The sequence below is a fragment of the Mesoplodon mirus genome (assembly GCF_964341445.2).
Source record: "Mesoplodon mirus genome assembly, chromosome: 5".
NCBI lineage: Eukaryota > Metazoa > Chordata > Mammalia > Artiodactyla > Ziphiidae > Mesoplodon > Mesoplodon mirus.
Window position 1 is genome coordinate 114,719,294 of NC_138980.1, and position 15,478 is coordinate 114,734,771.

Sequence of the window (15,478 nt, forward strand, 5' to 3'; positions counted from 1 at the left end):
TATACTACAGTTGTCTCTCAATGTCAACCTTCTTAGGAATCAAGTTAATAGTACAACTGAGTGTATCTACTACCATCAGATGCACTGAGTTAACTAAGAATGATAAAATAGGGGAAAGGAGATAAGACTCAAAGTAAGTCACTCAAAAGACTGGTGGTAGGTGCAGGCAGGAAACACACTACATACAGATTAAGTCTCACTACAGGAGAGGCATAGATTCCAAAGGTTTCTATGTGATATAGTGAAGTAGAATTTTATGAATAGGTTAGTCTAAAATAAGGAAGACAGAAATTACCCTAGAGAGTATATGTGACATTTTTAGATGTCACAAATTGGTTTGCTATGCTTTGAAATGATCTGAACATACTGTTTTTTTTTTATTAATACAATTCCAGAAAGAAATAGGAAACCAATTTCTTACCTGCCAAAGAGACTATCATGAACAACATAGACAGAACACACGCTGAGATCTATTAATCCTTTTGGTTTTGTAGCTCGCTTTTCACTTTCAAAATAAATAAGTTGGGCATCACTGCCCTCTAAGATAAAATATAAATTTTTCCACCTTTTTCCTTTGCCTGTTAAAAAAAAATTGTTTCCCCTTAGCCAAATAATGAACTATGAAGTCACATATAGTAAAAATATAAAAACTATTGTTGCTAAAAACTAAAAATTAAATATATTTCAATTTTTATTCCAAAGCTTAAATAACACCAATCTTTACAAAATGAGAAAATGTCTGTAATATATCTGTAGAAAAATATCTTTTGTTATATTGCTTGCTTTAGTGAGTCACTGAGTAAGTGACAAGGGTACCTTAACAGTATGTTTAGAGATTTCATTATGATAAAATCTTTAAAATTCTTGCTTAGGATTCATTCTTTTCCAGTCATGAGAAAAAAAACTCTTCTACTAATCATGCACCCCTCAATGCCCCAACATTTCTTAATGCCAAACTGAGGCAAATACATAAAATAGAAACATCAATACTATATGAATGTGCCAAGTGCCAATAAGAATTTTCTCTTAAAAAAAAAAAAAGTTATATGGTAGAGAGGGGCTCAAGAATCAGATACCAACTTATTAAATACGTATCTCAATGATAAGTTTTATGCCCAATATTTAAAATGCTTCTAATAAATGTTAATGGTAAAATACTGAAATTGAATCTTTAGTCTTAAAAGTTTCACACTTACCTTTTTTTAGAAGATAACCTTTTTTAACAATGTTTTTATAAAAGGCATCCTTTGTTTTACGACGAATTGTATTATAAATTTCCTTGCCATCCACTGTATCATTGAGTACTTGTTCTTGATCCTGAATTTTCAAAAATACTAAAATTATTTCATGAATTCTTGATGGAAATGAAAACCTACTAAACTACCAATTTAAAAACCAGATTGTCTGTCTAGACATTAAAAAAAGTTTTAATACTAAAACCTAAAATAATGTAACATATATATTAAGAGATCCTTTGCTTTCCAAAGAAATTTTCAAAAAGATGCACTTACCATTTCTCAAGAACATGGACAACTAATAAGCTTTTTTTGTGTGTGTGAAAAATACAGGGTTTTTTTTACGTTTTACAAGCAACACTGTTTTCAAAACATGAATTTGTCCAAGCATAACTGATAGATTAGAACCAATTTGAGCATAAAGCAAATTCATGTTTGCTTACGGACAATTATATCCATGAGAAACTCAATGTGAATGCAGAAAATTGCACCCAGCTGAACTGAGATGCCTAGGAATATGCAAAATACATCTCAAAAGCCTAAAAGCCTCCCCAGCTTCACCAAGTGTTACACGCCATACCCATCCATCCACATCTGGTGTTCTAATGTGTCTGATTTCAGATAATCCTTCTTGTACCACTTCCCGCTATTTACAGCCCTTCTGATGGCCTCTTCCACAAGTGAACTTAGGTCTTTTTCAAGGTAAAGTGCCTTATTTATTGTAATATTTAAATATTTCTTATCCATTTAGCATGTATAAAAACTATGCTACATTTTTACTAGCTTCTTTATGTGTCACTGATGAAGGTTTTGAGTGTTGCACCCTTAACCCCCCTTTTTCCATAATCCTGTGGTTTCTATTGCATGATTTCATATAACACCGTGACTTACAGGAATGCATGTGTGTTAAATGCTAAATCCCTGCCCCCCCCCAAAGTAACAAAAAGAATTATGATGTCAGGAAGAATACAAAGAGAAGAGTGCCTTTATAAATGATCTTCCCAAAATAAGTCAATCTTCAATATTACCATCAAGGTCCAATGGACCCAATTTTAGTTTTTTAGTTTCTTTCTTGAGCAGCTCTTACTATTTGCAAGAATTAATATTTTATGACTTTGTTTTCTTACAGACTTATAGATCCAGCTGATCATTTTATTAATCTAAGATACGTTATGGGATTTTCACGAATCATATTTTTCCTATATCTTGAAACACTCTGCTATTTCATCATCGTAGGAACCATTTCACCATGACTTAACAATTATTCTCAAGTATGCCGAAGAGCAGGCACTGGCAAACCACAGCACATGGACCAAATCTAGCCTACTGCCTGTTTTTGGACATAAGGTTTTACTGGAACACAGCCATGGCTCATTCCTTTACATACTGTCTGTGGTTGCTTTCACACTACAAAGGCAGAGTTTAGTAAATGAGACAGAGACTGAATGGCCCACAAAACCTAAAATGTTTATTATCTGGTCCTTTACAGAAAAGTCTGCCAGCCCTTGGTCTAGAGGGTGATGCAACAGTTTAATAAATCATCTCTATTGCATCACCCTTTGGCATTTTTTACTGTGTGGCCAACTATTGTAGCATCTTTCAAAAAAGTATAAAAGGCCATCTTTTTTGTATTTTTATTAGTTTTCATTGAACACATAAGAAAATCCATAATTCTTAATTTTCTGATCATAACAGCAAAGAGAAAAAAATTGATAAAGAAAGATGCTTGACAATTATAAAAAGACCCAGATGATAAATGCAAAGAAACAGCAAGACTCTGGGATCTATTGTGATGATAAAATTGATTTTGATAAGCAAAATCTCAGACTATAATTCTTCAGATGGTAATCTCCCTGGTGAGTTTTCTCAAACTAAGAATCGCTGAGTGAATGATGTATTTCTAGGGGAAAAGAAATATAGTGCTCTCATCTAGTTAGTGATTCAATAGGAAGGACATCATCATGCAATAATTTGTAACAAGAATCTAGATTATCCTGTTTCCTAAAAGGAAATGAGGATTCTTTAAATTTTTATGATTGTGCACCAAGATTTATTCAGTATGATTTGTAAATGGACAAAGGTTACTAGAAGGAAACATATAATGTAGAAATTTAAAAATTCACCATATTGATCATTCTGATGTTTATAAGTCTAAACATAAAAATGTATTACACTTATGAAGCAATAAAGACTGTACTATCCAACAAAATTATGAACCATCAAAGTTTTCAAAAGTATTGCAGTTGATGATGCAAGAACAGCAAGAAAGAATCATAAACTAGAACCCAGTTGAAATATATTTAAAATCTGGAATCAGTACTGTATTTTGACAGTAAAAACGTAAGAAGAACCAGAGTAATCATAAGCAAGAACTTATAAAAGATGTATCTGAAATTTGTATTTACAAGATGGATATGTTCCAAGTCCCTGCATGACAGTGGATGAACAGTTAGCTGCCTTTTATTTAAGGTATGTAACCCTTTATAACCAAGAAAATATGGAACAAAAATTGGGGTTTGCTACATTTAAATTCTTATTAAATTTTCTAATAAAGTTTTTTTGTACTAAACCTTTATTCTTACTTCTACAAATTATTCAGAAAATGACTAAGAACATAAAAAATTTTTAAAGATACATTGCACCCAGATGATAAATAGTGATGACTACCTCCCTAGTTGTATAGATTTGTGCTTACCAGTCTTTATTACAGTAGCGATAATATTTACTATTAGGTGCAGAATGGGGCGCATTTGTAGTTTATTATTTAAGACATATTACTACACTAACATTTGGATTTAAATATCTGATTTCAAGATAATCTATATAAGTCTTTCCTACTTATTTTAAGATAGGGGCTGATCAACTGATCTGTAACTCCTACATTAGAAGACACTACAGGCAAGGACACAACCTCACGGTCCAAGTTCTAGTAAATTACTGGATGACAGTAGGGAAGGCTTCTCAGCCTACTCTTTGTACACAGTTCTGAAGAAGGAAGTCTTATATATTACTCCCCAAGGGAAGTAAATAATCGGGTGAGAGTCTAACAGCCACTGAAGCAAGCTTTTGCATAGCGGTTAGGTGTGCAGGCTCCTGTAACCAGACCTCAGTTGTAAATCCTGCCTTTGTCACGTAATGGCTAAGAAAACTCATTTAATAAATTAATTCAATAAATGTTTGTTGAGTGCCAGGTACTGTTCTAGTTCTTGAGATACATCAGTAAATAAATATCTTTACCTCCAAGGAACTTATTATATACCAATGAAGAAAAGAGATAATAAACATAATAAGCAAATTGTACTGTATGTTAGTAGGTGGTAAGTGCTCTACAGGGTAGGGCAAGTAGCAGCAACAAATAATGTGTACAAGTAGGTCTCAATTGTGAAGCTAATTTTTGAGCGAAATTTGAAAGAAATAACAGAGTGAGGCGAGTGGATATTTGATGGAAAGTCATTTTGAGCAGAGTGAACAGCTGGAACAAAGATTCTAATGCCAAGATCCTGGCATATTTTTTAAAAAAGTAGAGAAGCCAGCGTGAGTGGAGACGAGTGAGAGAGAAGGATGGTAGAAAGCGTTCAGAGGACCACCACGGGCTACCACTCTAGGGTTTTGCATGCCACTGCAGGGACTCTGGCTTGTACTCTGAATGAAATGTAGAACAACTCTAAGTATTAAACAGAGGTGTGAAATGGTCTGACACATTTTAAAAGGATCCCTCTGAATGCAGTGCAGTGTTGGGGGGGGGGGCAAAAGTAGAAACAGAGAGATGGAGCCAGATTCTGGTGATGGTTGTATTCTAGATATATTTTGAAGGCAGAGACAGCATGATGTTCTGGACAGTTTGGATACAGAGTATAGGAGAGAAAAAGAAGAGTCAAGGATGACTTGATGCCTTAAGTAATTTACTCTCTGGTTCCAGTTTCCGTATCTGTAAAATGGGCATAATTACAGGATCAACCTCATCAAATTGTTTAAAAAGTTAAATAAATTAATACGTATAAGAAACAGTACCTAAAACATAGTGCTCAAAAAATGTTAGATACCAGTATTTTTAGTGTGGGGTGCATTGTCTCAAAAGGCTCCTTCTTTTCCTCTAATTTGTCTGAAGTGTTAGTTCCACTAAGTAAGTACACCTAACTAGGACTCTGCTCATTCTCTTCCAGCATTTTACCCGGAGTGGGAGTATGCAGGGTCACCTCAGGGGGAATGAGATGATTCTGCTAGCTAATCACTTTTACATTAATAAAAGGACATTATTAGCCTTTGGGTTCTCTAATAGTTAGAATCCTGCTAGGAAGGATAGGTAAGTGTTATGATTCTCAAACTTCTACTGTAACCTACTTTTACTCCAGGCCCAAAATAATTGACTTCAAATAGCATTTAATGGTTTTTGTGAAGTAATCAAATTGCTCTGTAATCAGCATCTGTTATTTCTGAAGTATTCAAAGCATTATAGGCATTTTTGCAAATGACAATAATCTGAGGTTTGTTCAGTTATGAAACAGTAACACAAGTAAGAATGAGGCTCACTGTATATTTGAAGTAATTCTTAAAACTATCTTATAACTTAAGTATAAAGTTTAAGTTTACTAGATGTCAAATGTTATTTTTATAACTTTAAAAAATTAAATTAGAAAATTCTAAGCATAAATTCAGGATGGGAAAAATCCATGACTTAACTTGTGGGCCAATAAAATAAAATTTGTTAAAAAAAATTTGTTGACTTAGGAAACAGTTTAAAATAATCATTAATTCAAACAGCCAATGTGAATCAGAATTCAGGATATAGCAATGGGACTGAGTGGCAGGTCTGTCATTTGTAGGTAAAGGCACCTCTGATCCCTAATAAAAAGATCCTAAGCTGTGGTTTCTAGAAAGCACGTACCACACTATGTGGTTTTAAAAAAAATTGGTCCAAGTCTGCCAGAACTGCCAACAAAAGTGGTACATCATTGCTAACTACAGATACTAGGAGGGTGTCAACAAGGAAGTAAAACTTGAGATGGATCTTAAACTTGCAGGATTTAGATAGGGAGAGAGGAAAAAACTGACATGGAGACAGCAATAAACACAATAAGATACATTAGTGATAATTCAGAGGATGAAGTGAGTGCTTCCTGTTGGAGAGGAGCTATTCATTCAATTAATATTGATTGAATACCTAATGCCTAGTACTATTCTAGGCACTAAGAATACAACACAAAACACTTGCCCTCCTGAACTTTACATTCTACCAGAAAAGCATGAGGAAGTGAAGCAAGATACATTAAAATGTGACAAGATGATGATTCTTAAATTTATATTAAGCATCAGAATAATGATGCCCCCCCCCCTTCAGCAGTTGCAATGAACAGTAGGCTATAACCATCAGAAACTAACTTGTTCAGAGGAAGAAATATTGAGAAGCTCGAGACACTACAAATCACTGTGAAAGTTTAGTGGGGTACCCAAAACCTCTCACAATCCTTCTTTATGTCCCTAGAATATCACTACCTCCATTTTCCACATAGGAAAATTCTTTATCACTCCTTTGAAGTACCTTTTTCTAACCCCTGCTACAACCTTTTCCCACCACACTTTAGGAAGTATCATGGGCAAGAAACAGAAGCTAATCAATCACCCTATGCATTGAGCAACTAGTATTCAACAGGCCCTCTTGTTCAAGGCCAGTCTTTCTTCTTATGTTCTGGACTTCAGCCACTCTTGCCTTCTCTAGGACCTTGTACGTGGGGTATTGCCATTACCCCATCCCTCACCCACCACTATCACTCTCCTCCCGAGTATAGAGACATGCTCAAAAATTTCTCACCATAAAACTATGGGCAAATAAAATAAAGAAATAAAAAGTTTAAAGGCCTTTTGGCCCTACGTCATCTTCTAGCTATCATTTTTTATTTATTTTCTTTTCTTACCAATCTCACCTAGATAAGCCTGGCTGTGATTTATCCTGGCTGTCTCCACTTTTGCCTCCAACAAACTCACTCCTTGACCCAGTGCAACTAGGCTTCTGTCCCCACCACTGCTTCTATTCTTCCTAATTATCTAGACTTCCTAATTATCTAGGACCAACATAAATAAGGACTTCCTAATTATCTAGAACCAACATAAATAAAAACTAAGAGATTCGTTTATAAGTATTCATTTTCTGAAAGAATCTAAATAATCTGCAGTTTTAAATTTTATCCAATTTCAAATGCATGGATGTGTGCATAAACATATCACCAAAAATGCATTTTAAAATAAAATGCTAATTATTGCTAAAAGAAAAACAACACTGACCTGCATTGGTACAGGTTCCTTAAGATAATACCCTTCAACAATTTGTTCTTTTCGATAGTGATCTATGATGTCCCCGATGCTGTTAAAATAAAAATTACTAACATTGACATAATTTGTCTCATAAAAATTGCAAACCTTAAAGATACACCAAACCTTGTTAGCAAGGATTCTCTATTTACAAGTTTTTTCCAAAGTATATAACCAGAATACATTAACAGACTATATGATCATTATAGTCACATTACTTTAGAAAAACAAGAATGTTCCTAATATTGGTTAACAGATCAGAAATACTTGAGCCAGAGATTTCAATTTTCCATAAATGTACTCAAAGCACCACTATACGTGAGGAAATGATTAAAAAAAAAAGTTTTTTTAAACAAAAGTATCTGAGAGACTGAGAAAGAAAAACCGACAAATGGCATTTATTTAGCAAGTAGTGAATTCAGGTAAACTTCAAGAATTTTTATCATCAAAAATTTACATATTCTGCTTTTATATTAATCAGATGGAGTTAGGTCATGAGACATAAATAGCAGGTGAAAGCAGAAACAAATTAAAAAAAAAAAAGGAAGAAAAAGAAAGACCAGGAGCTAACCTTATATGTAGGATTATCACTACAGTAGGAAAGGCCTATTGATGATTTTGATAAAAAGAGCTATAAAATATTATTAATATTTGGGAAATACTACAAGTAAAACAAAACTGAAAACATTATATAATGTATTTTAACATAAATTTTAACATGATATAATGAGTTTTTAAAATATAAAATGTTACTCAAAATCAGTTTGTCATTTTATTGTCCTGAATATGTAAATCCTAGAATTTTAAACTTTCCTTTAATACAGTAGAGGAATTGGTATTTAACGACAGCTAGGCAACATTTCTCAAAACAGATCTCATTAATTTACCACTTGGTTTTTTTCATGTTCTTCCCACTGATCCAATAATTGAAATACATACACACACACACACACACACATATATATATATATATATATATATAATTATATATATTTATCACTTGATTTTTTTCAGTTCCTCCTACTGAAAAAATAATTGGAACATATGTTGTATTTTATCTTTGGAGATACATATACATATATACCGACACATATATATCTCTGATAATAAAATATCTGCTATACTACAAAATTATTTTAAACTAAATATAAATAAAGTTTAATGTTAAAAAGCAAATAGAAGATTTGAAAGATTAATAAAAAATTACAGATGAATATGAACTAAATACCAGAGGTAGCATTTAACAGGAGGGGGTAGGGGGATGAGAAAAGTAAAAAGGTATTATCACAAGAAGGACAAAGAAGGTTATAAGTTTTTAAAGGAAAAATGTAACACTAAAGAAAAACGAAAATCAGAAAGAATACATTTGAAGATAGCTAGGTACCACAACAGAGATGACTATGTGTTTCAAAGCAGAAGGCACCAAATCTGAGAAAATATCCAAGGTCTCTGGCTCCACAACTGTAAATGCAATCTATCCTGTGTAGCACCTCAATGTTATGATATAATTCTTGACCATGAACTGAAAGAATAGAATACTACTGCATGGAGTACATACAGTTCAGACTGTGCAGGAGCAAATTTACAAGCATGTGGCAACCAATCAGATATATTTTTTACCAATGACCTGGACTTCCAAGAAGTTTTTTTTTTTTTAATTACTCTTTAGTTCATAGTCTACCCAGATATGCCTAAGGAAACCGTCAAGAGAGACACAACAAACAAAAATTTCCTAGACATTCCATAGTTCTAGCCATGAAATCAGATTTACAACTCAGAAAATTAAAACATGTTAACTATAAATCTGTAAAATAACTGAGTTTCTAGAGATACTATATCCTGTACTTTCATTTTAATAATTTACTTTTTAATAAATATAACTCTCTCTCTCTTCTTGAACACTACATGTTAGTAATCTTAAAGGTCTAACCAAAATCTTCCCTCTCCCTTCTTAATCGCCATCTGAACTACTCTCTTCCCACTGATTCTCCTATGCATATTTGTACATCCTTGAATTTATGTCAGCTTACCATCTTGTCTAGAAGACCTGAGCACTAATAACGTAGGAACAGTATCTTTTTTCTTTACACTATATTCACAGATCTGTATAATACACTTCAAAAAGTAGATCAGTCAATAAATGTTTACTGAATTATATTTGTTGTTAAATGCCTCTACTTTTCTAAAATTTAAAATATAGGAATATTAAAGTTATGTCTCAACAATGTAGTTTCTAAATGAAACGGACATAACTGCTATTTCTCTTTGCCCGAAGACTAATGTAGAGTTAATGTGGAGACAGGTCAGCAGAATTTGGCTCTGTTACATAGATTTATTGGATAATCCAACTTTACACTTCCATATCTAAACAATAAGTGATAATCACAAAGGTGCATCTTCTTAGAAATTACTTCATTACTGACATTAATGCTGAAATGGAGTATGTATTTCCAAAACAATTATAAAAACTGCCATTTTCTAGGCATGAGAGTCACATAATTCCGGCTTTCCTTTAAAAATGATTTTTTTAATGTTAAAGCTAACAACAACAATACTCCTGAACTTTATAAGATGAACATATACAAGGGGAATAAAGAGTCTAATTTGGGGGAATGACCACAGACACTACATTAACATATTTTTTAAAAATTTAAATCATAATTTTGCAGGCAGACTAATTTGCAATAATTTGGAAAGAAATATACTTCAAATATGTATTTCTTCCTGTTTCATTCTGGTCTTTATCAACAAAAGAGACTACCTTTATATATTTTACAGGCTGCCTCCATTATGTAGGAAGAATTTTCATCTTTAGAGAATGTGTATCATAAAGAAGTTTAAATCAAACAAAACAAACTTCCCCCAGAATTAATGTAAAATACTTTATCTTAAAAAAAAAACTCCATGCAAACATTTATCAATTCAGTTAAGAATATGTTTTCAATTTATTGTTTTATATATTCCATGCCCCTAGAAACCTGGACAATGGGAAAATTTAATTTACCTTCATAGAGAGCTCAAATTGCACCTAGCTAGATTTTCAGTGAGGATGTCTAGATCAGACTGTAATGTTAGAAGGGGTTCAAGCAGCTCATATATGAGGTGTGTGAAAGGGTCCAATCGTCTACACTCATCTTCCATTTGATGTCGTATCACTATCCACTGAACAACCAGCAAGTAACAGAACTTGTTTTTGGTTTTTTGCTTTGTTTTATTTTAAGGCATTAAACTAGGAAAATGCCGGCATTTTAGCTTACACTAGCCTCCAAAACAGGAAAATCATGCTACTCCAGTTATCCGGAATGAGAAAACGTTTACACTCAGAAATAAAATGAAAAATTACTTTCTATTATGCAGAAAAAAAACAGCTGACATTCTATCATATGGTTTTTTCTATTAACTGGTTTTCCTAATCAAGTGAGTGAAGTCCAACCTGAGTTTTGGGACAAGCAAAGAGTTTACCAAGAATTTTAAAGGTGAGAAGTAGGAACCAATAATTACAAGTAAAACCAACTTGAGAACAACCCAATTATTTTTGGGTAACATTATTAATAAGTCTCAGGTAAAAAGGTTCTTAAAGAGTGACCTATTAAAATGTCTCACTGATAAAAAATGGTAATATATTTTCTTTTTCTTAAATGTTCTGCTGTCCTACAGATAATGTATGGACTTAGCAAATTTGCTGCAAATAATTTGTGCATAAATAATCAAAAAATTACATAATTTTGGAAGGAAATAAAAAGTTATTAATTTATATTCACATTTGACACTAGCTAAAGAATTCTTGGATATGACTGCTACTAAATTATATAAAATGTCTTATAATTTTAAATATTACAAAGTCAAACTTTTATATAATTTTGATTCTGATATTATATTATCAAGATTTCAACTCTCCTTGCCAAAATTAAAACTAAAAATTTCTCACAACTTACCTGTTATAATATCGGCCTCCCATCATAAACTGATTGTTTGGTGTTGGACATATTTTAAATCGCTGAATATTTTCATTGGTCCGAAAATAAAGTGAATAGTCACCAGGAGTATTATCTGATGGCCTCACAAGAAAACTGCAGACTTGACCAACTATAAAAATTAAGCTGTTAGTTTTATTCCCTAATTATCAAATTAAAAAAGAAAAAGCGTTAAGTAGTATAATTACAAAATACATTCAAAAGTCAAAAACATATGTAAAATTTTCACCAGGAACTTCTGTTTGTTTTTTTGTTTTGTTTTGTTTTGTTTTGTTTTGTTTTTGGCCGCACTGCACGGCTTGCAGGATTTAGTTCCCCGACCAGGGACTGAACCTAGATTTCACTGCAGGGCAATGAAAGCGCCGAGTCCTAACCACTGGACCACCGGAGAATTCCTGAAACTTTTTTAAAATAAAGATAATTTTAAGGCAATTTCTTTTTGTATTTTCTGGTTTATGAGGCACAACCACCCATGATGTTGCTTGTCTTTATTACATAAAAATACAGGGCAGAAATGTGCAGCACTGACTTCTGGTTAATAAGTCTACACCTGTCATAACTTGGAAAGAATACTCTAACCACAGATGGGGTTACTAGCTAAAACTACTATATTCTGTTTGCAAAAGAAAAGTCTAAAAAAGTTAAAGGGAATTTTACTTAAGAATACTCTGTACTTAAGTAATGCTTCCGATTAAACATTGAAAAGTCATAACTATAATAAAATAGTACCAAAAGCTTACAAAAGTAGATTCAAAACAACTGAAATATTTGTGTACCTAATCAAAATCAATACACATGTACTATATTTCATTTAATAGGCACGATCTTGAAAAGTCATACAGAAGCAAATTATCATGTATTAAATATTTTCATATTAATTTTAGAGAAGTCTTTTTGACATCTGCAATTGGCAGTGACTTTTACCACTAAGATGCTTTTTTACCTTTTCTCTGTTTAAGTCCTAATGACAGAAAAGATCAGAACATGATTGCTTTTAGGAAAGCACAATGAACACTTAGAATATCAGACGTCATTTTTATGTAAATTACTAATAGTTCCAATCATCTACCCAAGGCACTTACTACCAAGTAATTTCATGTTCAATACAAAGAATAGGAATTACTGCAAAACTGTGCATGCAAGTGCTTATGTGTATTTTTCCTGGGAGAAAATCATCAGACTCTTAAAAGAGCACATGACCGAAAGAAAATAAAAACTAACCTAAGGAAATTAAGTTTAGCTCTTTTTCAATTTACATGTCTAAAACAAGAGTGAGTGCCTCAGGTATTTGGTGGTGCAAGTTCAAAATCATAAATGTATATTCAAAATTCAGTAAATTCACTAAAATAAATATTTTGGTCCCACTTTGAAAGTAGGTAGCATGTCATTTTGGTTGAGCATTTGGTCTCTGTTACTACCATATAGAATTACCATGTTCTTTAATGAATTTTTAACCTATATCCCCACAATAAAATTGAATACTTCCTAAAACTGCCATAAATCTTTCAAAAGAACCCACTATTAATTAAAGGCAATGCCTTATGGCTTGAACAGTAACTCAGATAAGATCTTTAAATGATCAGTGGTTTATTCATCATATACATTGAACTCTGGTCATTTTTAAAGAACTAAGACTTCTAAATTACAGATTACTGCTTAAACTTGTCTCAAGTCCTTCTAAAGCATGGTTTCCTGAAGAGATATTTGGTAACTAAATTAATTCAGTCTTAAATTTTAGTTAGGATAAGTGATAATGGAATAGTTTTTGTTTTAAATAATAAACCCACAGTACAATTCAATTTTTATTTTGCATATCTCTGTAACCACACAGTTTTAGGAAATGTTAAAATCAACATATTTTAAATAAGGCCCAATTTTATAATTCTACAAGTGTACAAAGATAAATGCAAGAACATTTGCTGCACCTGAACAGCAAGAAAATGAAAACAACATGATATTCCTCTATAAGAGACTGATAATAAATTATGGTATTTATACAATGGAAAGCTTATGGTCATTAAAAAGAATAATGAAAATTTATATATGCAGATACGGTATGATTTCCCAAAATACATCTTAACATGAAAAAAGTGTGTATATGTTCCTGTGAGAGTGTGTGTGGGGGTATGTGTAGCGGGGTAAGTAGGGGTGAGGAAGAAAGACAGACACGAAACTTCTAGAAACACAGGGAAAAACACTCATCTGGCACTGCTTCTAAGGAAGAATACAGGGGCCTGGTGCAGAAGGAAAATGCACTGCACTGAATTTTATACTGCATGTTTTCAACTAAAAAACACCCAAAACCAAGAACACCAATTTCTCTGTGCTGGGCAAGAAATTACAGTATACATAAATATCAAATGAATGCTAAAGGCAAATACATGATAAATGGTTGGTTCACTTTTTTATTCTTTTTAAATAACAACATTACAAAAGGAAAGTGAATATATAAATACCTGTCATTAGTAAATTATAAGCTTCTTGTTTGGAAATTTTCCCATGGAACCATCTTGAAAAGAGAATAAATTAAATATGTAAATCAAAAGTCTTTTTTGCTGTTATACCATCAAAACTAAACAACTAACATAATAAGTTTAATTCAATTGCATTTGATTAATGCAACTGATCAAATGACCTCATTCCTTTTACATTTTTTACTACACTTTGTAAACATGCCTAAGTTCAACAAAATATAGAAAAATTAGGGACTATCTAGTATGAACTACAATTTCCATATTAATTACCAATACAAAAACAGCAATGATTTTAATTCTGATAATGACAAATTGTTAAGCTTACATCATAACTAGCATTCTTTTTTCTTTTTATTAGGAGGGGGGAGTGGTAGAGGTAGAGCCCACCAGAGCTGCCCAGAAAAAAAATTAGTGGATTAATTTTTCTCATACTTCTCTCAAAGTGAATTTCCCTATAAGTTCTCTCTTCAAATCAACATGGTTGATTCATACTTTACTGAAAGCCAGAAAATAAGACTGAATGATGAGAAAGAAGAGATACCAACATCAAGAACTGAAAGAAAAGAATGACTTAGTATTACTAATTCTATTGGAGCTAATGGCCTATCATATCAGATTGTCAGAATATTTTATATTCTGCATACTTAAAATAAGCCTTTAGAAATTATTAGAAAAGGCATTAGTCAAAATCTACTGCATATAATAACTAAAGTATTTAAATAATTTACCTTAAAATAAAATGATACATCTGGTTTAAAAATTAATTACTAGTAATCAGATTACTTAAAATCTCTCATCTGAAGGACTATTATCTATCTTGCTGATTAAGACATGTTATATGTTAATACCAAGCTGACAACTCCAGATTACCTCTCTACCACTTTGCCATATATTCTTAGGGTCTATAATTATATTTAATCGTGGCTTAAAGAACAAGTTGGAAAGTAAAAATACTACAAGACTAAAATATATAAATGCCCTAAAATCCAATGTTACAGGTTTAGAGGCTGTTCATACTGTTTTAAATTATCCATATTATTACTGGTCAGAGTATAAAATATAACTGAATTTTTACCTTTTCACATGAATAAAATGTTAAACTTTTACTTTCTCTCTTTAACTTTATTCCAACCCTTAATTCAGATTTCCTGAGGCTCCCCGTGCTAATTATGAATAATTTAAAACAAGTATACAATAACTGGAGCAGTCCAGGCTGGCTTAAAAGGCAGTAAAGTTCCATACTACATTCAAACACAGCTGCAATGACCATTTACTACAAATGCTAAAACAGCATTTCTATATTCTAGTGGATAGTTGATTAGATGACCTCAAAGGCACATCCTATATTTCTCTATAGCTAGAATAAAGGAGAAAAAGGGAATTTAAAAGGGGGAGGGGGCAAAAAATAGCATTTAGAGAACAAATTGGCAATACTGTTTTCTGAAAGGATTGGATCTGAGTTTCCTCATTCAGGCATTTATTACCACAT

At 32.3% G+C, this 15,478-nt stretch overlaps 1 protein-coding gene across 2 annotated transcripts in view; it reads right to left on the bottom strand.

Moving 5' to 3' along the window:
* RASA1 (RAS p21 protein activator 1) overlaps nt 1-15,478 on the bottom strand; it is a 109,211-nt gene that overhangs the window by 31,988 nt on the left and 61,745 nt on the right. For both annotated transcript variants that reach the window (XM_082624070.1, XM_082624071.1), the window contains exons 7-11: nt 13,972-14,024; nt 11,477-11,627; nt 7,515-7,593; nt 1,197-1,317; nt 422-578 (exon numbers count right to left, since the gene is read on the bottom strand). In XM_082624070.1, the coding sequence (XP_082480196.1) occupies nt 422-578; nt 1,197-1,317; nt 7,515-7,593; nt 11,477-11,627; nt 13,972-14,024 (561 nt within the window). The remainder of the gene's footprint in view (nt 1-421; nt 579-1,196; nt 1,318-7,514; nt 7,594-11,476; nt 11,628-13,971; nt 14,025-15,478) is intronic.